The sequence below is a fragment of the Pogona vitticeps genome, chromosome 9 (genome assembly GCF_051106095.1).
Source record: "Pogona vitticeps strain Pit_001003342236 chromosome 9, PviZW2.1, whole genome shotgun sequence".
NCBI classification, from domain to species: Eukaryota; Metazoa; Chordata; class Lepidosauria; order Squamata; family Agamidae; genus Pogona; species Pogona vitticeps.
The window spans coordinates 3,823,035-3,843,963 of NC_135791.1; the positions used below are offsets into that span (position 1 = coordinate 3,823,035).

General features: G+C 43.4%; 1 protein-coding gene across 7 annotated transcripts; it reads left to right on the forward strand.

Annotated features, from left to right (window-relative positions):
* The first annotated feature begins 417 nt into the window (after positions 1-417).
* Positions 418-19,314, forward strand: SFPQ (splicing factor proline and glutamine rich). 7 transcript variants are annotated; one of them, XM_078380069.1, is made up of 13 exons: positions 419-1,405; positions 3,508-3,696; positions 3,816-4,117; positions 4,229-4,324; positions 5,735-5,931; positions 6,556-6,640; positions 7,039-7,198; positions 7,392-7,440; positions 7,524-7,645; positions 10,399-13,542; positions 16,276-16,323; positions 18,351-18,427; positions 19,216-19,314. In XM_078380069.1, exons 1-10 carry the CDS (start codon positions 569-571, stop codon positions 10,534-10,536), a joined length of 2,175 nt encoding a protein of 724 aa, XP_078236195.1. In that variant the 5' UTR covers positions 419-568; the 3' UTR covers positions 10,537-13,542; positions 16,276-16,323; positions 18,351-18,427; positions 19,216-19,314. The 7 variants fall into 7 exon arrangements, with proteins under 7 accessions (XP_020664539.3, XP_020664540.3, XP_078236195.1 ...); XM_072980194.2 differs by having other exon boundaries at positions 7,039-7,156; positions 18,348-18,427; XM_078380072.1 differs by having other exon boundaries at positions 420-1,405; positions 18,348-18,427.
* Positions 19,315-20,929: the final 1,615 nt, after the last annotated feature.

The window sequence follows — 20,929 nt, forward strand, 5'->3', positions numbered from 1 at the left end:
GCCGCCCTAATTCCAAACCACGTGGCAGATGCTGGACCGACGGCTCAGTTTGCGGCAATGCCTTTCCATACTGCGCACAATGCGGGCCCTTCGCATTGGTCAATTCCAGCGGCAAGCCACGCCTTCTGCTGACCAAACGCTCCAATCAGTACAGAGATAAGTTGAAGGAGAGGAGCCACTTTCCCTGTCTTTTTCGGCCTACCTCCTCGAAGACGATTGCATAAAGTGCCTGTCACTTTTTCTTGAACAGGGGATCGCTATTGGCTCGAGATTTTCGGCCCTCCCCTCGGGAGGCGGCGAGCTTGAAAATTAACCGGTTGCTGTGCCCATCAATCCAGCTGCGCGGATCTCTATTGGATCCCTGGAGGAGGAAAGGCGGGCCCGGGGGGGGGCGTGTTGCGAGGCTATATAAAGGAGGAACAAAGACAGCGGCGAGGCCGTTTTTACCGCTTCAGCGCCGTCCGCCATTTTGTGTGTCGGTCGGACTCTGAGGGAAGGAACGAGAGGGGGAAAAAAGAAACCGTCCGTGTTGTCGCTCGGCCCCACATCAACCGCCACCATTTTTGCCATGTCGAGAGACCGTTTCCGAAGCCGTGGAGGCGGCTTCCATCGCCGCGGGGGTGGCGGAGGCCGAGGCGGCCTCCCCGGCAACCACGACTTCCGTTCGCCGCCGCCGGGCATGACCGGGAGCCTGGGGCAGAACCGCGGCGGCGGCGGTGGTGGTGGCGGTAGCGGCGGCCACCACCACCTGGGCGGAGGTCTGGGAGGCCCCCCGAAGCAGGAGCCCAAGCAGCCGCCCAGCTCGGCCTCCAACCCGCCCTCCTCGGCGGCCTCCGTCTCGGTCTCCTCCAGCCCGACGCCGTCGGTGGGGGGACCCGCCCAGAACCAGGTCGGCCCGCCGGCCACCACGGCCTCCTCGACAGCCGCCGCCGCGGCCTCTTCCACCGTCGCCGCCGTCACCCAGAGCTCCTCCGCCGGGGCCGCCAGCTCCGGGGGCATCCAGAGCGGAGGGCGAGGCGGGGACCAGCCGCAGCCGCCGCCTCAACAACAACCGCCGCCGCAATCGGGGCCGCCGCCGCAATCGGGGCCGCCGCCCGGACAAAGCCCGGCCGCCGGAGGGGGCTCCAAAAAGGGTCCCGACCAGTCCCCCCGAGGAGGAGGAGGAGGCGGCGGCGGTGGCGGCTCGGCCGGCCTGAAGGGAGGTCCCCCGCAAGGCCCCAAGGGCGGCGGCGGTGGAGGAGGCCCCGGCCAGCACCGCGGCGGCGACAGGCGAAGCGGGCCCGGCCAGCAGCACCACCAGTCGCAGCAGCAGCACCACTCGTCGCAACAGCACCACTCGTCCCTGTCGCAGCAGCACCAACAGCAACAACAAGGCTCTGGAGGGGAGAAAATGTCCGATGCGGAGGTGAGGGAACACAAGGACCCTTTCTTTCTCTCCCCCCCCTCTTTTAAGAAAGCGCAGTCGGGCGGGACAAGATGGCGGCGGGGCTGGTGCTTGCGCGCTCTCTCTTCCCCCCCCCGGCGCAGAGGGCGTGGGCGCCATCTTGTCGGTTCCCAGGGCGCATGCGCGCGAGGGAGCCCTGTGGCGGGGGGATGGTGGGGTTGGGCTGAGCTCGGGAAGGGGAACGGTGTGTATCCTGGGCTTGGATGGGAGTTGTAGTCTGAAACCTCTAGCAGGGGCCATGCGGTGGTGGTTCTGCCGTGGGGGTAAAAGGCAACCAATGGAAAATGGATCCGAGACATTTTAATCACACACACACACCCGCCGCGGTTAGATGTATCAGCCAGCCCTAGTCTAGGACAGCGGCTTCCAACCTTGGTAACTCAGATGTTCTTAGCAATCAGGCAAAATCCAAAGAAACCAAACTAAACGGGACGATAATTTAAAAAAAGAGAGACAAACGACGTTTGAAAAATTGTCACAAGGTGAAAAATATGGAGTGCTGTGTGAGTTTGTGTGTGCTTGGACTATACTTCCCAGAAGCCTTCACCACCAGCTGTCCTGACTGGGGTTTCTGGGAGTTGCAGTCCAAAATTCCTGAGTAACCCAAGGTTAAGAACCAGTGATCTAGGAGGTGGTGCTGTGATTGTGTTTCTGGATCTGTGGTCTCTAAAGATGAATTTGCATATCTGTACTTCATGCTCTTCTGAAATCAGTTTGGGTGGAGTGCAGTCACTGAAGTTGATACAGTACTATGTTTGTGGTTAAGAGTAACTGTTGATATTTCATGTAAGCATTTGTGGGCTTTGTCAGTGAAGATGTTTGTGGTCAACAAAATCTTGTGAGGAAAATCCAGTTGCTTTGGTTGTCATATTAAGATTGGAATGTGTGATTGGCCTCAGGTTACTAAAGATTAAATTCTGTGTTTACTTACCTGGGATAAGATTTATTGAGTTGCCTTTGAGTTATGAGTAGAAATGCAGGAGTGTAGATTTCATTAAGGGTGTTTGGGAGCCCCTCTTGTCCCAAATGAGTAGTAGTTAAGATTTTTACTCAGCATTGTTGTGTATTTGGATCAGAAGAATTCTGCTTTGTCTTCTGGAATTTCAAATAAAGAAGTGCTAAAGCAAATATGAGATGTTACATACAGCCTTCTTAAGGCTTGAAGGTGAGATGTTCAGAGTTGTGTGCAGCACAAAGGCTACATGTACAGAACATGAAATGTGCTGAATTTATGGAACATAGAAAATTTAGTGGAAGTGACACATATCTTCAAATTCCCAGAGGTGAAATGGCACAGGAATATATTAGTAAAATGCTCATGATTGGTAGAACTTCAGTTGTGCACATAGGCAATAACTTGCAATATACTGCTTAGGAGGGAAATTCATACATTTAATTACAGGAACTCATGAATATTTAGAAGATCTAGAAGATCTAGAAGATTGGCAGAAGTCTGAGGGCCCTATAGAAAGTCATTTGTTCCAAATAGATAAAAATCAGTGATCTTTTTTTAAAATTTTTTGATTTAGATCACAATTTTAAATCATGATTTAAATTTTAAAAACTAGTTGTTGTAGATCATTAAAATTTAATTTTTTACAAATTTAAACCATTAATTAAATTGAGTTATATTAAGTCCAGTTCTGATTTGGTACCACAGAGCTATGTTGGCATTGGGAAACCTCGTTTTTGCTATTCTTGGCAGGATTAAAATTCATTTCTCCCCTATTGCTGTTGAATTGTTTAATATCTAATGAAGGAAGGTATGGTCAGTTTCTGTAGGAGAGCCAATTCTTGAAGTAAAGGGGTGTTCTGAAAGAGAAGGACTCACTCTTGATGGATTGGGGCAGTCTGAAATGCTGACTTGGAAGTGATGAAATGTAGAACCCCTGCTATGGGTAGGGAGAAGGCAAGGTAGAGTAACTACATGAGATGCTCCTGTAATGCCCGTTTTTCTAGAGGAAGGCTCGTCACAAAGTTCAATAGGCCTTTTCAGTCCACCAGTACATGTGTTCTTCTGAGTTTATAGTTGTTTTTTACAATGGTTGTTTATATGTTTTTAGGGGTTTAAAGCAAATTTGTCACTTCTGAGGCGGCCTGGAGAAAAGACCTATACACAGCGCTGTCGTCTTTTTGTTGGGAATTTGCCAGCTGATATCACAGAGGAAGAATTTAAAAGGTTATTTGCTAAATATGGTGAACCTGGTGAAGTCTTCATCAACAAAGGAAAAGGCTTTGGTTTTATTAAGCTGGTAAGCAACACTTTTCTGTTTTTCGCTATGTTATGAAGAGGTTATTGCCACCCAGTACTGCTTTATACTTGGAAAAGTGAGGGCTAAAATATGCATTACTGGTGTTTTCCCATCCACAGGAATCCCGTGCTCTGGCTGAGATTGCGAAGGCTGAACTGGATGATATTCCCATGAGAGGAAGGCAGCTTCGTGTGCGTTTTGCCACCCATGCGGCTGCTCTTTCTGTTCGTAATCTTTCCCCATATGTATCAAATGAACTGCTGGAAGAAGCCTTTTCCCAGTTTGGCCCAATTGAAAGAGCCGTTGTGATTGTCGATGACCGTGGCCGATCTACAGGAAAAGGCATTGTAGAATTTGCCTCTAAGCCTGCAGCACGAAAAGCATTTGAGCGCTGCACTGAAGGTGTATTTCTTTTGACAACGTAAGCAGATTTCACAAATATTATCTAGTTACATGCAGTTGATTAAATACCTTGGGTAACTTGAAATTAGAAGGTGGTGTTGACAATAAATGTGTGTGGTCTGATTTTTAGCACTCCTAGGCCAGTTATTGTGGAGCCACTTGAACAACTGGATGATGAAGATGGTCTTCCTGAAAAACTGGCTCAGAAAAATCCAATGTACCAAAAGTAAGTTGAATTGAGTAGATTTAAATAGCATGCGGAGGCAATTAGAGTTGTAAAAGTAGAAATGCAAACTTGTTCATTGAGAGTTTTCATAGATCACAAATCACTTTGTAACCTGCCAGTAATGGTTTTGTTGTATTGATGGCTTATATCAGTTACGGTGTAGATGTTAATGCTCTGCTTGAAAAGCATTTAGAGCTCCTAAAAGTTTATTACTTGATTAGAAAGAACCATTCCATGCAGTATCTTTTTGTATCTTTTTAAAAAAAATCAAAACAAATTTAGAAGTTTCTTTTGAAGTTTGCTCCCGTGTGAATTCTCTGAGATCAGAAGAATGCCTGTTTTTCCATGATAGACCCAGGAGTGTTCTGTTGTTTGTTTGGGACTCAGATAGATTCACACCTTTAAATGTAAAAAAAAAAAAATTGGTTGGAGATCTTTATATACACATTTCATTTTTCTAGTTAAAAGACTTAAGTTATATGTCACTCATTGTGAACTAGTTCTTCAAACTTATCATTTTTTAAAAATTAGTTTTTTCTCAGAAGAAAATGCAATCAGTCAAGCTGATACTGTTTTATATGCTTTTGTTTAATATGTTTCTCAACAGCAAAAGGAAAAAAACTTGCTGTATTTTTCCATTTATAAGATGCCCCTGTTTATAAGGAACCCCCCCCCCCAATTTGTAACCCAAATTAAAAAAACTAGATTCAGCCTCTGGGCTCAGAACGGTCAGATATGAGGAGTCCCTCTTGCATCTGAGCCTACAGGTTCCACCTCCTATGAGGTGTGTTCCAGTTGGTCTGTTCAGCATCAGCTGCGGTCAGTTCCATAAGGCTCGTGATTAGAGGAAGCTAAGTCTCCTGACTGTAGGAAGCTAAGCCTCATGATTGAAGGAAGCCTGTTTGCAGAGGCATGGTACAGGCTGTTTTGTCCTTTCTCAGCTTACTTCTATGTAAAAGACGCCTCTCAATTTTTAGTGTAGTGATTTTAGGAAAAAGTAGTATCTTATACATGGAAAAATACGGTACCACTCCAGAAAAATAAAACTTGTAATAATGAAAGGTACAGTGAGAAAAAGGTATTGCAGCCTTATCCTAAAATGTAGAAAAGTGGTAAGTCATAGCTTTAAGCATTCCACGTGTGTGGTTTGTGTTTTATTAGGTTCACTTGTTGCCAGTAAAAAAGTATTGTGAATCAATGAATGCTTGCAATTGGAAAGTTTTCTGCAGATAAATACAGCAGTGGAAAAATCATTACTAGACATCTCTATCCTTTTAGTGTTCGTCAGATGTAAAACTGGGCTTTTCTTCTGGAAACTTATCGGATTTGATGATAATTTGAGCTTTGCTGAGTATTTTGACAAACGAGGTATATTGTTAATGCTAATTGGCTTTTCACTTGCTCTGCTAGGGAAAGAGAGACTCCTCCTCGTTTTGCACAACCTGGAACTTTTGAATATGAATACTCTCAGCGGTGGAAATCTTTGGATGAAATGGAGAAACAACAGAGAGATCAGGTGGAGAAAAACATGAAAGATGCCAAGGATAAACTGGAAAGTGAAATGGAAGATGCCTATCATGAGCATCAGGCAAATCTCTTGCGCCAAGGTATGGGACATACACCTTGACTATTTTATTTCATGTCATGGTCTGATTTCATCCCAATTTCACTTTCATCTTTTCTATTTTTTTTAATTCTGTCAGATTATTTTTAAAATACTTAACACCTCACCTTTCTCCTCAGGAGGACACAAGGTGGCCTACGGTATTAAAAAAACATACCATGTGAAAACTGAGAGTAGAGGTGGAAAAATAAACAACAGAAATGTCGATATAGAGTAGATCTTACTTTGAAATTGTTACTGAAACTTGGATTTAAATTGACATATTATCATTGGAAAGTAAATTGCTTTGAAGAAGCCATCAGAAAGTGTAGAATGTTGTACAGTGACCAACCATTGCCTCTATGTAATTAGGTCATTGCTAACAGAGATACTTGTCATAAGTAAATGCTTGAAGTGTAGATAGTAAAAACAGGCACTGTAGATTTTTGTGAATGAGAACTGGAATCCTTGACTGCTTCATTGTTGAAGTGCGTGAATGAAACCTAATTTCTTAAGCGTGACTTGGAAGGTGGGTTTTAAAAGAAGTTGTGTTGTGTTTCAGGATGATAAGATACTAAGAATCTGTGGTCCTGAAAATGTTTCAATTAATGGTGTAAAACTTTCTCAGATCTCATGCGGAGACAGGAAGAGCTGAGGCGTATGGAAGAACTTCACAATCAAGAGATGCAGAAACGCAAGGAAATGCAATTAAGGTAAGTTGTGACTGTTACTCAGACTTTTATTTAAGCACTTTTAAGATAGCTATATCTGACAGGAAAGTGTATAGACGCAATTGTGTGGAATGTCATGGAGATGTGAAGTGTTCATCACTCCTCGTGCCCCATGTCAGAAATACATTTCTGTGTTCTGCTACACTTATTAGGTGTGAGATGTCTGATGTTTTTCCCTGCAATGTGTTATAACACAGGGTTGTGTTTTCTATACTTTTATTGATTTGGACATTGTTAATTAGGGTGTGATTGATAACTGCATTGTCTAGGTGGTTAATTTTGGTTTAACCAGTGAATGATGAAATTATTATAGATTAACTGTTCGTGTTTCCAGAAATGTAGAAGTCATTGGTGATCTGATGGAAAATCTGAATTTTCAGGCAGGAAGAAGAGCGCCGTAGGCGGGAGGAGGAGATGATGATCCGCCAGCGTGAAATGGAAGAACAAATGAGAAGACAGAGGGAAGAAAGTTACAGTAGAATGGGTTACATGGACCCTGTAAGTCAGGGCTGGAAGAATCCCAGTAGTCTGGTTACCCAGGTGCCTACATCTCATGTTGATCCCTAGGAATTCATAAGATAATCTTTAGTGCTTTGTATTTTTAAACTACCTGTTTAGGGCAATCTGGGGCATAACGGATTGGTGCCAACTTCTGTGCCATTTTTGTTCATGTTGCGGGTGAGAGATTGAAGAGAGTTGTGCTCCTTCTACAACTTTGTTTTTGCTTTTGCAGAGGGAGAGAGACATGAGGATGGGTGGTACAAGCACCATGAACATGGGAGGTAAATACACTTTTCTCAGTGCAACAGTACACAGGAATGTCTGTGACTCACTCTGTGGATGACTGCTTGGGTTTCTTTTATAGATCCCTATGGTACAGCTGCTCAGAAGTTCCCACCTTTAGCGGGTGGTACTGGCCTTGGCTATGAAACCAGTCCTGGAGTTGGACAAGCATCTATGAGTGGCTCTATGATGGGGAGCGATATGGTAATGTATCCTGTGGCAGCTTTAATTCAGTTCCCCAAACATTTCATACTTGAAACACCTCTTGCTTCTGTTTGATCTCAGTGGATGTACACTTTGAGTGAGGCCTCCTTTTCCCAGCAGGTGTGCATAATGCAAAAGCAGAGTGCTTGTTGAAGCAATAGGAAACTTAAGTGTATTTTTTGGTCAATATAGTTTGTTCAGGGACTTCTGCTCTAAACAGTAGCAGATTTTCTACGGGTAGGTGGGCTTTGAGTTCTTTAGTTAAGTTTGAAGGAACTCTTTATGGTTAAATTTGAAGGAACTCTTTAACTTCATGAGTATCAGTCATTTGTTGGGGGAAAAGACCCAGTTTTCACTGAGGTAGATTAACAGAAGTGGTCTTTGTCACCTTCTGCACTTGAGTTTAAATACAGCATGTAAGGATGAAAATGAGACATAAAATAGATGGATACTCAGTCTAGCAAGCCTAATTGTAAGATCATGGCACGTTGTGAAAACTTTATTAATTCTGTTGAGCAATTACAGATAATGGAGAACGAGATACAGATGGTATATAGGTATACGTTGGTTTTTCCCATAGCGTATATTGAGGAAAGAAGAGACATTCACTCTAGGTAGGCAGGTTTGTAAAGGCACTTGTTAATTCTCAAAGAGTACAGCTTAATTTGGTAACAATAATTTGGAACTGCTTAAATTACCTGACTTAAAAAAGAGCCCTGTTGGACCAAGCATAGGGTCCATTCTGTGTGCCACAGTGGCAAGCTGAATGTCTCTGAGATCCCTACCAGCCAAGGCAGTAAGGCTACAGTTGTGTCCAGATGCTGCTCCCTGGCAGCTGGTACTCATTGACATGTATTGCCTTGCAACAAGGTTCTGGGTAACCTTCTTGACTAGTAAGCAACTATAGAGGACAGCCTGATCCACCGTGAGTTTGAATTTGACTTCATACTAAGCTTTTTGCTAAGTACCTCTATGCACACGATGTGTGCCATAGTTTCTGGGCCTGCGTGGAGTAAAGTAATAGCAGTGCTCACAATGAGTAGCTATTTGTGCAGTCCAAATATAACTAGTTCTGATGTAATGGTTTGTATTCAACCTGAGAGTATGCTTTAATGCATACTATAAAAAGTTGACAAGAGGTGGGTGGGTGTGGATATGGTTAATCTCTGTACTGAAACTTCTGCTTTCTAAAGCATGCTGTTTCTAGCTCATGTTTTCGTAGAAACAAATTTTGCTTTTTTCCAGGTACTAGTTCTGGTGGTGTCCTGTGGCCGTGACTGTAATCTTTTTAAGAAGCGAGCACTTTATTGTAGACTTTTATTGAAGTTGGTAGTCATGTAGATTCTCCATGGATCTTTCAGAATTAACAGTGTATGCCCACCATGTGAAGTAATAAAGACCTCAGCCGCTTGGAACTGATGCTACTGAAAAATTATTCTTCCAAGTCCGCATATAGTAAAGTGCTGCTTTACTGTTCAAGTATGCGACATTAGAAGTCTGTAAGCAAATCTGTGTACATCTGGGATTTGCTTATACTTAACACATGGCCTTTGGGAGTTCTCATTGCCAGTCTAATTAAGGGAGTATAATGTGACTTAGGAGCCTTGTATATATTCCAGGAAATCCATACTCCTGATGACTCCATGATTGGATACCTATGCATAGCAGTGAAGGGCTCATGCGTGTGTCTTTCCGTTTGGATTTTGGTGCCAGAAGAACAGCAACTGAGGTTTTAGTTTGTGGGATGATCAAAGAGGAAAGTGGATGAGCCTTTCATACAATACATCTGCATTAGTATCTGGTTAAAGGAATCATACAGTTAATCTGAATGGTTTCACAGATGGAATTGACTGTCGTAGTTTTTAAAATAAAACTAGTGTCTAAGCTGGCCTCACAGCATCAGTGTCAAAATCTGTCATCCATTTCATTTTTCTTTGTGCCTAATAGTACAGCAGGTAAATTGGAAATATAAAAGATACAATTTTGAGTTTTTTTTTCTTTTTTTTCTGGCGGTTCCCTGCAGACCAGCTGAAGGTGTTCAGTAAGCAAAGTCATAGAGGACTGACTTTGTTCAAATCCCAGTAACAATCTTAGACTCTGCCTGATGCTGTTCTGTTCCCTGGAACCATATTAACAGCACAGGTTTTGTGTAGCCATGGATTTTTTTAATTTTATTTTTGTTCTCTGCTATTGAAACTAGGCTAGTATTGTTCTTTGTGCTTCATTAGTGTCTTAATGACTTTTGTTCTTCAAGAATAAGCAGATTAGTCTTGTAGTCTTCACCAAAAGAGATGGTCTCTCATATGTAACTGGTGAGTAGGCATCCTTTTTTATGTGACCTGGTGGAGTGTCAGGGAGTTGAACCTGGCCCCTCTCTGGCTGGGCTGATGATTGTCAAACTTGCATTGCAGTAAGATGAGCACGTAATTTTGGCAGAGTACCAGAATTCCTTTCTCTGAGGGTTCTTGGTTCAAGCTTGTACTAATGCCTGCATTTTTAGCATTATAGGGACTATCTGTTCGCTGGAACAGACATTTGAGAATGGATCAAGTTTGGGAACATACCTCAAGGCATGTATTAAATTAAACTAATTATTAAATTACCCTTTTTTCCTTTCTATGTTCCCGGTACCTGTGGATCGACTCATTGGTGATTGTATCGACGAACGTTGACTACGGAAACCTTCTAAAATAAATACTTAACACACATGGACATCAACTACACATAATGAACTCTTAACACTGTTCTCATAGCGTGCTGAGCGATTTGGGCAGGGAGGGGCGGGGCCTGTAGGTGGCCAGGGCCCTAGAGGAATGGGGCCTGGAACTCCAGCAGCTTATGGGAGAGGCAGAGAAGAATATGAAGGCCCCAACAAAAAGCCCCGGTTTTAGATGTGACGTAGATTTTCATTCCAGTTTTTGTTTGTCTTGTTTAGACACTAACTTTTTTTTAATTCTTGCATTTTAGTAAGAAAGCTACGTTTTTATGAATGTTAGAAACTTAATGACCTAGAATTTGTAAGTGGTCTGGGCAAGAAAAATATAATTATGTAATGCAGTGTTCAAAACTTAGCTTTTTTGATGTATAACGTCCCTACCTTGATGGCAGTGTACCGTGTGCCATTTGAATTCCCAACTGTAAACTTTTTTTACTGTGCTTAAAATAAATAGACTAAATGTAGCCATTATGCTGACATTTCTGTTCACATTTCTGGGTGTGCAGGCAAGTATACCAGCACCTTTGAACATCCCGTAGATCACCTGAAATCTGATTGGTGTAGTTTTCAAAATGGCTTAGATTCTGCCATGACCTAAAATGTCTTCATTGGCCTACGTTACCGGTATGCAATGTTTGAGATGTAATTAGATTTGAGTATGAAACAACTTGATGGGGTAAAGTTTCAACTGAGACTAAGCTTCTAATATTAATTTTATAGAAGCTGCAGAAAAAGTAGCATTAGATTTTGCATTTAGGTTCTTAATTTTAATTGGCCTTCAGTAGGAGAATGAAGAGAAACTTTACAAGTGTGGGGCTTAGGCTCAAGTGATGTAGTCCCATGAATTATTTGTCCTTCCCGGATAAGAAGGTGGGAGAAAGTGGATGTTGGCAGGTATCTGGTAGCTTTTGCTGCTGGTTTCCTCAGCCTATCCCCCACTTCTATGTTCCATAATTCTGCTAGTACAGCCTGATTATACTGATCTCCCCCTAAAGGGTGGCTCAACGTGACATGCCCTCTGACATGGCTTGATACTTAGGAAGAGGCTGGCCTAATTTGATGTTGAACTGCGTTTCACAGAAAAGCTCTCGAGTGGTGGGTGGGCATGTGTATTCGTGATGTGAGTCATGATTTGGGAAACAGGAGAGCAGAAATGAAAGTATCCTTTTTAAACTTCAGGGTTTAAAACATGCCTAGTGTCCTGCACTGTAGTACCTGACCAGGTAAACCTGACTTTTTGGGATCTCAATAAAATTAGAAGGTTTATGTCCTGGCTATGTAGTACAAATTTGTGATGAATTTGGGAGAAAAGATGAGCATTTCATCCTTAACCTACTGTATCATGTGCATGAATTCAAGGTGTGCTGAACTCCATACACTGGAGACCTCTAATGTGCTGGGTGCCAAGTTTCCCAGTGTAAAAGTAACTATAGGTTGATGAAAAGATCAACCTGATTTGAAAGATTACTCTGATTTAATTCTGTACTTTTTTCTCATACAATATTTGAGTGTCATATGGTATCTGGTTCTTTAAATCAGGGGTGGGGAGCAGTTTCCCCCTTTTCTGCTGAGGGCTGCATTCCCTGGGAATAATTGTCAGGGAGCTGCATGCTAGCAAAGAGCAGATCTGGACCCTAGGTTCAGCAGACCCAACTCATTTGCCTCCTTTCTTTCTCCAGCATTTCTTAAGAGGTCTGGACTTAATTCACTTGGAGAGCGCATGTTTCCTTCCCAAAATCTATTTCGGCTTGTTTTCCTCTTCTCCATACCATTCGCTCCTCCTTGTGTGGGGCTTCCTTTTCCACTATGAAATTTGGTTAACGGTCACATATGGCCCCTGGACCCTGATGGTTTCCCCACCCCTACTTTAAATGTCTCAATCTATTTTTGGGAAGAGTGGACTGTCTGTAATGTTCTTGCAGCATGAGTGGATACGATCTTGGTGCCATCAGTTATTAAGAACTTGGACTAAAGCTTTTGTACTAAGCAAATGTTTCCTGCACAAGAATCCTGATAAACTTTTGACGGTCATGCTTGCTGGATGACTGGCCTCTAATTTAGGGTTGTGGTTGGAATGATTGACTTTCACAGAAAGTGTTCCAAGAAGTTACAACGTGACACCAGCAACTTATTCAAATAATAGGAATAACGATAACCTGCAGTTTTTTTGCACTGGAGACTAATGGAGAGATGTTTTTGTAATACAATTCAGTGAAATTTGGAGTTCTTGTTGGGTTTTAAGGGCTCAGCCTTGGGTTGGGGGTTTCTAAGGATTGTGCGTGGGACATGTACTCTAGGAATTCAGATTAATGGGTGGGGCCTCTCGAGATGGACACTAATTTTCAGTTTATTTTTCAGATTACATGCCATTTTCCTTTAGGATGCTGGCCCATATCCTAAACCATGCTCTTTTGTAGGCTGATGATCTTATTAACTTTCCTGAGGTCCATCTCTTGTTTCATTCTGCCTAAAATCAGGTGTATGCGAAGAATAACACAGGAAGTAGTGAGAGTTGCAGAAGACACTGAGACCTTATTTGAGAAATGCAATATCTCTCAGCTGCACACACATTTAAACTCCTGTGCAGCAGTCTGACTTCAAAAACCCATGCAGTAGGCTGGGTCCTGAGTCTGTAGATGAACCAATTTTGAGTTTTCACTGAATTGAATGTTCTGTTTCATTAGTAGATTTCCCCCCCCCATTTGGGTTTCAACATGTATTTAAGCTTGTCTGCTGGTGCACTTTCTGCAGATGAGTGACTTCCTATTCTGCATGCCCATTCAGCTTCTGGTTCATGTATTTAAAAAGGGTCTCAGTGCAACGCCCAGAGGGCCCTCCCCTGTTTTCACACCCCTAGCATGTTATAAACACATTCTTGCCCATTATAATGCAAAACTGAATTTCTGTTTCTGTGCGTATTCTGTGGTATCTTTGTTTTCTTAAAAAAAAAGTTCTTGGCATCTCTTTGGCAACTGCTTGTGGCAGCATGCTTTTTTTTCTGGAGTTTGGGACTGCAAGTTGACACGGTTTTAAAGTAGTGCCCTGCTACATAACAGCACTTAGACAGCATTTCTGCAGTGCATAACTGTGAGGAACGTAGTACCACAAGTGGCAATGGACATTAGGACCTGGATGTAGTATTCCTGCTTGCTCCGAGATTCTCATTGTCGCCTGCACACAGGTAGGTAAAAAGCACTATAAATCTAACTTGGTGACTTTCTGTGTAATCTTGCTGTGGGGTACTCTGGCATCACACTTCCGACCATGGGATTTCAGTGCAGCACTCCCTGTACTATGTGGTACTTAGAATTGAGGCCTGAACTGCCATTGGAATTAGGCAGCCTGAACTGTAATGCTGGGACTTGTGCCTCAGACCCGTGATTTCTTCATGCTTACGACTTTCCATCTTTACTGTGTGTCAGAAGAATTTTTTAGAGCTCAAGTGGGTGGGTGGGGAATGGATATAGCCGGTAAATACCTTAAAAAGTCCTCTTTGGCGCTCATAATAGGAATAAGTACTTGTACTTAATATGTGATTAGGGCTCATGATAGCAGTTATATAGCCCTCTTCGGGCTAGACAGATAAATGCATTGATTACTTGCTCTGGGCTATAAATGGTTGCTGTTTTGGGGTGTGGTATAATGCAACTTCAGTGGTCAGTCATGCAATGTGTTTGGGTGGCTGTGGGATGATGGCTGTGGTATTTGCTCAAGTGATATACCGAAAAATTGGGAGCTCCCACTTCTCATATGGCATGCATCTTTCTCTAGAAATGTATCTTCCTCGGCTTCTTTGATGGGGAACATACATCGTAGTCACATGCCTGACATGTATTGCCCTCCAGGTCTTTTGGCTTTGTTGTGCTAGTTAGTTGAATGTGTTTTCAAAGTGATTTCTCTGCTCTGGTTTTTGGCCAGTCCACAAGAATTAGCAGTATTTTATTTAAGCCTAAAGTGTGTTTTTATCAGTCCTAGGCAGGTATTGTAATTCCAGTAAAAAGACTTACTAAATGAGCAGGATTCAGCAATGAATCTGGCAGATAATAAAGTCTGGGATAAACCAATATCTCAGTAAGCTGCAAGAGAAAAGCGTACTTGAGGTCCTGTCCATATGGACAGCATATACACTATGCAAGATTCTTTTTGCTCACACTAAGCTAGATCTTCATAGCTAGTGGCAACAGATCCACTCTGAACTTAGTAAAGAACAAAGCAGTATCCTTGCTGTGCAACTGGGTAGCAATTCTTGCCAACCATAGTAAGTCCAATATACAAAGGGTTTACTTGATGTGTGGGACTATACTAATAAGTATTGCTCTCTGTACAGTTGGATTCTGTAGATGCTTCCCTCTTAAGACACATGAATTGGAGTAGGTCTGTGGGGTAGCGTCCTGCTACAGTGATGTGAAAGAATACAACAAATACCTTTAATTAAAGGCAGTAACTCTTTGTCTCCTTTAAAATCCCATTTTGTGTCAGTGGCATGAAAAATAAGTTCCCAAGTGCTGGCATTGGGTTCCATTTTTAACGGTTTTAATGCTTCATTCTGGTCTGTGTTTTTCATTCTTCAATAACGCTGACTTCAGAGCTCAGAAGTGTGGTGCCAGAATACATTTATGCGTAATTTGATAGGCCTTCAGTTCCGATTGCTGGTGCTGTCAGGAAGGAGAAGCACTGCATCTTTTGGTGGGGGGAGGGAGGGAGGCGTTTCTGCACTGAGTGTGCAAAACGTACCTGTTGGCTGACATCCCCCCCCTTCCCCATCCCAGTAGCTCAGCAGAAGCCGGAGACTAGAGTATATGTGTCCCAGCAAAATGTGGGCTACGTCTCTGCTACCGATTTCCAGGAAGGCCTATGGTCACATAACGTACATTAAAATGGAGTCCAACATGAACAGATTGTGCTTTTTTAAGGTTGGTTTGGACCATGGGTTGTTTCCCACCATCCCAGCTAGCAAGGTTGGAATCAACAGGTCAGTTGCAGATCTGTCTTTATGCCACTTTGGTGGGTTTTAAGCGGGAGGGCGGCTGGCCAGGTGGGGGCGAGAAGAACTAGGGAGCTTTCTCCCATTGCATTTCTAGATGAGCATGTGCCCGTGAAAAGCCCATGGTGCTGTATATAAATCCCCCTCTGCTAACTACAGCATTGAACGCCCCCGTGCAGGAAAATGTGGGAAGGGCTGTCTGCAAAAGAATAGCTAGTGATGGGAAAGACCATAATCTGTGCTCTCTGTTTTAAAACATGTTCCTTCTGTTTTTGCAACAAAAAAAAATTAGCAATAAGCCAAGATGTGGACTTGAGGGAGACTGGCACATTGGCTGACTCAGCAGTGTCTCTTTGCCTTTTTTAAGGGCCTTAAAAAGTTGCAGGTAGAAAGTCTGCCCTTTGACTCGCTGTGTGCCCTTAAACGAGGCTTCCTTGAAAAGGGTTTTGGGGACAGGAACCAATGGCAAGGGTGGCGGAAGCTAGTAAGAAGATCAGTAGACTAAATTCCTGTCTGTACTGTGAAATTGAGACATTAGCCATTAGTTAATTACTTCTTGGGGAGGTGAGGTTTTGGTAGCAAATTAAGAGAGGCAACCATGTAGTGGAACCACAGTGGCTTTACATCTGCACAAAAAGGGTCGACAGACCTCTCTGGCTGCAAATGTCCTTATGCTTAGGTTGGCAGTTGAGGATTAAGAAGCCATTAAGGCTAGCTGCATTTGCTCACTCTTCTGTGTTCAAGTCTTTCAAATAAAACATTCATCTTTTCCTTGTGCCCCCATGCTCCTTCCCAACAACTATTGGCAGAATTTGTAAAGACCCCTCAGTTCACCAGTCTGCAAATGAACTCTTGCTTAAACTTTAAATTTTGTTTTCAGAAACTTTGCCAGTGCGTTTTCCCCTACTAACTTCACTTCTTATCCTTTAGGTGAAAGTAATACCAGCTGGATGAAACCGGAGTGCTGCTCCCCATGAGGTAAGGATTTTCATCTCTCCTATATGTAAATGAGTGATCAGGCACTTACCGTTTTGGAAGGGGAGAGTTGATTACTGTTGAACCCTGCAATGTTAGGAGAGCATTTCCCAGACCCTGATACTGGGAAAGAGTGAAGGCAAGAGGAGAAGGGGACAGACAACAGAGGACGAGATGGTTGGACAGGGTCATCAAAGCTACCAACATGAATTTGACCCAACTCCGGGAGGCAGTGGAAGACAGGAGGGCCTGGCGTGCTCTGGTCCATGGGGTCACAAAGAGTCCAGCAAGACTTAAAGACTAAACAACAACAAACCCTGCAAATCTTTCAGGGAGCATATTGGGACATCTTTGTCACTTTATATGTCTGCTACGTTGAGATTTCTTCTGTTGCTTAGCTGACTTACTCCATCTATTAATTGCCAGTTACATCTGCAGGCAGCAGAAGAGTTATGGGGAGACAGGGTGGCTCTGAGGTCCATTGCTTTGCCTGATGTTGTGTACTGCTGTGTACCTATACTCACTTGTATCTTAGAACAGTGGTCCACAGCCTTTTCTGAACCACTGACTGGTTGGGGGGGGTCTGTGCGCGGGGGGCACCCCCTGCACTTGTGGGTGGGCAGGGTGCGCTTGTGTGCATGCACAGGTGACGGGATGCGCTTATGCATGCATAGAGGGGTGAGATCTGTGTGTGTGGCCCAGTCCCACTAAGGCCGTGGACCGGCACTGGGCTGCAGATGGGGGATTGGGGACCCCTGTCTTAGAGCCTAAATGGAGCAGGGGCATTTATTTTTCAGTTCTTTCTTCAATCCTTAGAGGCTTGATTTGATTTCTTAAAAGCAGCTATCACAGCTCTAAATAAAAAAAAACACTGCATTTCTGTATATGTGTACTCATAAGTAAGCCCCATTGAAACTGGTTGGAGTCTTTTCCCAGGTAAGTATGAGTAGGATCATTGACTTTGACTTAAAAGATTCCTGTGGATTCTTCATGGTTCAGATAAAATAAAATGTTAATCTTTGAATTCTAAACTTCGTGATTCCACAATGAGTACAAGTATGACTTTTTGTGTGTATCCTTTAAATTTTTCATTACTTGAATGAAATGTTATCTTGTATGCCTTCAGCTGTTTAATCTTGCTTTGACCAGGATTTTAGAAATAAAGCAATACATACATACATACATACAGAGTAACGTTGACTTTTCTGAGTTAAGACCAGCAGTTCGAAGCCACGCGACGGAGTGAGCTCCTGTCGCTTGTCCCAGCGCCTGCCAACTAGCAGTTTGAAAGCATGTAAAAATATGAGTAGATAAATAGGTACCATCTTGGTGAGAAGGTCATGGTGTTCTGTGTCTAGTCGCGCTGGCCACGTGACCATGGAAACTCTATGGACAAAACGCTCGCTCTATGGCTTGGAGACGGGGATGAGCACCACGCCCTAGAGTCTGACACGACTGGACTAAATGTCAAGGGGAACCTTTATCTTTTATACAGGATATATTGATTTTTATTGGTTGATTCTGGAAAAATTGTAATAGCATGTGGTGTTTGAGGTCAGGCTTGAAGTTTACATAATTGCTACGTCCTTGCTCCTTGTGGTTCAATCAGAACATTTCATGCTTAGCAAAAAATTTTAGGGTAAACGTAGAATTTGCTGTGATAAACCAGGTGTGTCAGGGGCTGGTATAGAGTTTCATGGACCAACAGCTGGGAATCTGACAGTGTGCCCAGATCTCATATTACTTTGTTTTGTAATCTTGACCGTATTTCTTTGGGCTTACTGCTAACAGTTGGTTTTTAATTGAAAGGGTAACAAAGATATATTATGGAAAATTCATTTGATGTATTAACATAGAGGAAAGAACGGAAGATAGCCCTTTCCAAAAGGAGTCATTCCAGAAATAACGTAATTAGGTAACCAAACAAGACATAAACCCACTACTTGTCTAGTCTTGTTAGGTAAAACAAGTCCTTTTGCACTTTGCATTCATTAGTCATGTCCCAAATCATTGTTTGTTTTTTACAGTAGAATTCTAGCCAGTACAAGCCAGCACAGAAGGAAAGGTGGTGAGCGGAAAGCCTGACGGTAACAAGCCGGTAACGAAGGTAAGAGTTACGGTTGAAGATTAGATTGTTTTATTGGCTATATGGGAACCAGTAGTCCAAGTGCATTTTTAGCATATGCTTTTCATGAGTGATGAGTTAAACCACTTCTTGCATGCCTTCTCACAACAAAGTGGACACTACAGTAGGTATATAGGTGGGTGGGTGTGTATTTAGCAGATCAGTGGTTTCCAGTCTCTTTCAACTTGCAGCCCCCTTTAATAATACCCAAGTAACCTGCAGCCCGCCCACCCCCCCAGCTATGTTTGCATGAAAAGACATTTTTAATGGGGTAAACTCATCCCTTTTCAGAAAATAGAGGCTTCTTTCTCTTCCCGCCCAAAGGGTCTGTTTCTCATACATACACATATACACTAACTTTAATACCTTGCTCTAAAAAGTCAAGGAAGTTATTTAACAAGGGCCACAACACACACACATAAGGTGACCTAGTACCCTTCCAGAAAACACTTTGTGACACACACACACCCTTGGGGAGTCACAGCCCCCAGGTTGGGAAATACTGATTCAGATTGACAGAGGCCAAAATGTAAAGGCTTTTGCATTTGAAGGTTTATCTTAGTGGGTATGTTTCTTCTGCTAACATCTCAACAATATTGTATATGACTTCGCAAAGTTCTGCTTGGATTGCAGTTTGTGTCATTCATTTTAAACCTGCTGCTGCGCCTGCTAAGCCATGCTGAGGTTCACCTCTTTGTATGTCGCCATTTGGCGTGCTCATTTTGTTTCCTACCAGTAGGGTTCTAACTTGGTGTTTTTTGATTATGCAGGGAAAAGAAGCCGGACCTGAATATTGAAGAGAAGTATGCCGAGGACATGGCAGAGGCTTTTTGAAATCTTCAATAAATTAAAAACTTTTACAAATATAATGTGGTTGTTTTTTTTTAAGAGCAAAAAACCAAGAGAAAAGAGCAAAAAACCAAGAGATATTAAAAATATCTGATCTGTAGATATCTGATGAACCTGTGATGATGAAGAATCAAATACCTTGGGTTGAGATTTTTTGTTCCTTGGACATCTTGCCACTGGGGTGCTGTTGAGCAGAAAGGGTCCAGTCATGATGGGATGTAGGTCCTATTAAATGTGCTGAAGTTGGCAGCTTCAGTGCCAAGTTGTGTGCATACCTTTACAGTTGGAAGCGTAGCCATTAAGGCAGAGGTCCCCAACCCCTGGTCTGTAGCCTGAGCTGGACCGGGCTGCCCCCCCCCCGGCATGCACTCACCCCTGCACAGCCCATTTGTGGCTGTTTGCCCACTCCAGCACATTCGTGTGAGCGCTGCACCACCATCTGCGCATGCGTGCACCCGTGCAAGAGAGTGCTCTGAGTGCAAGCGCAGGGGGTGCCCCGCCTTCCCCAGCCGGTCTGCGGACCAAAAAAGGTTGGGGACCGCTGCACTAAGGAACAAAAGGAAGTGGCATGAACTGAATTTTAGTCCCCACCAGTATAAATTGTAGATGAATAGCCAATAGGCATAGCTGTATTTCTTTTTCTCTTTGTGCATCACTCTGCGTGGGTGGCTGTGCCACCTCTGGCAGGTTTTTGACTCCCACCTGTATAAACCTTAGGTTGCCATCCCAGATAGAGGCAGCAGAGAGAGTGCCATAGAAGGGAATAGAGAAGTGCATGAACTGCGGCTTTGGTGGTCCATGTCAGTTCGTCCTTTTGGTGTTCGGTGCTTCCCAGATCTCCCGGGCAGCAGCTGGACACCCAATGTCAGTTCATTTGCACTGTTTCCAAGGAGACTCTTTATGTCTCACTTGGACCTGTATCGCTCAGCTGGTAATTTTATAAAACATTAACAAAATGGTTTACAATAACAAGATCCACAGAGGCAGTGCGGTAGTGTATTAATCATCACCATCATCTTAGAACTGCAGAGCTGGAAAAAAACGCTATATATCATAGAGTCCAACTCCTGTCAAGGAAGCCCAGTGGAGAATCAAAATTCCCAGCCTCTGACTCCATAGCCAGGTGCCTAAACCACTATTAATTCCATAGTAATTTTGCTGAAACTACTTCTAATCCCCTGCTGTTCAGCACCTACTTTGAAAATTTCTGACTTTGGGAAACTAATGCACATTTCTAATAAAGTGGATAATAGAAACAAGGGCTTCCAAGGTCAGACCGGGGGGTCAAGGAGCACCCCCAAGCTGCCGACCCTGTCCTTTAGGGGGAGTGTAATCCCGTCTAAGGCAGGGAAATGGCCCTTTAACCTATCTGGCAGGGCACCTACCAGCAGCACTTTAGACTTGTCTGGGTTGAGCCTTAGTTTATTGACCTTCATCCAGAACATTATCGAGTCCAGGCACGAGTTCAGAACGGTGACTGCCACACCTGGATTGGTAGAGAATGAGAGGTAGAGCTGGGTGTTGTCAGCATATTGCTGACTCAGCCCAAACCTAACAACCTCCCCCAGCTGTTTCATGTAGATATTGAACAGCATAGGGGACAGTATAGAGCCCTGAGGAACCCCATGACGTAAA

Coding starts and splice junctions, on each gene's coding strand:
- SFPQ (XM_078380069.1), top strand. CDS start 569: ATGTCGAGAGACCGTTTCCGAAGCCGTGGAGGCGGCTTCCATCGCCGC. Junction 1,406..3,507: donor AGAAAATGTCCGATGCGGAG/GTGAGGGAACAC, acceptor ATATGTTTTTAG/GGGTTTAAAGCAAATTTGTC. Junction 7,646..10,398: donor CTATGATGGGGAGCGATATG/GTAATGTATCCT, acceptor CTGTTCTCATAG/CGTGCTGAGCGATTTGGGCA.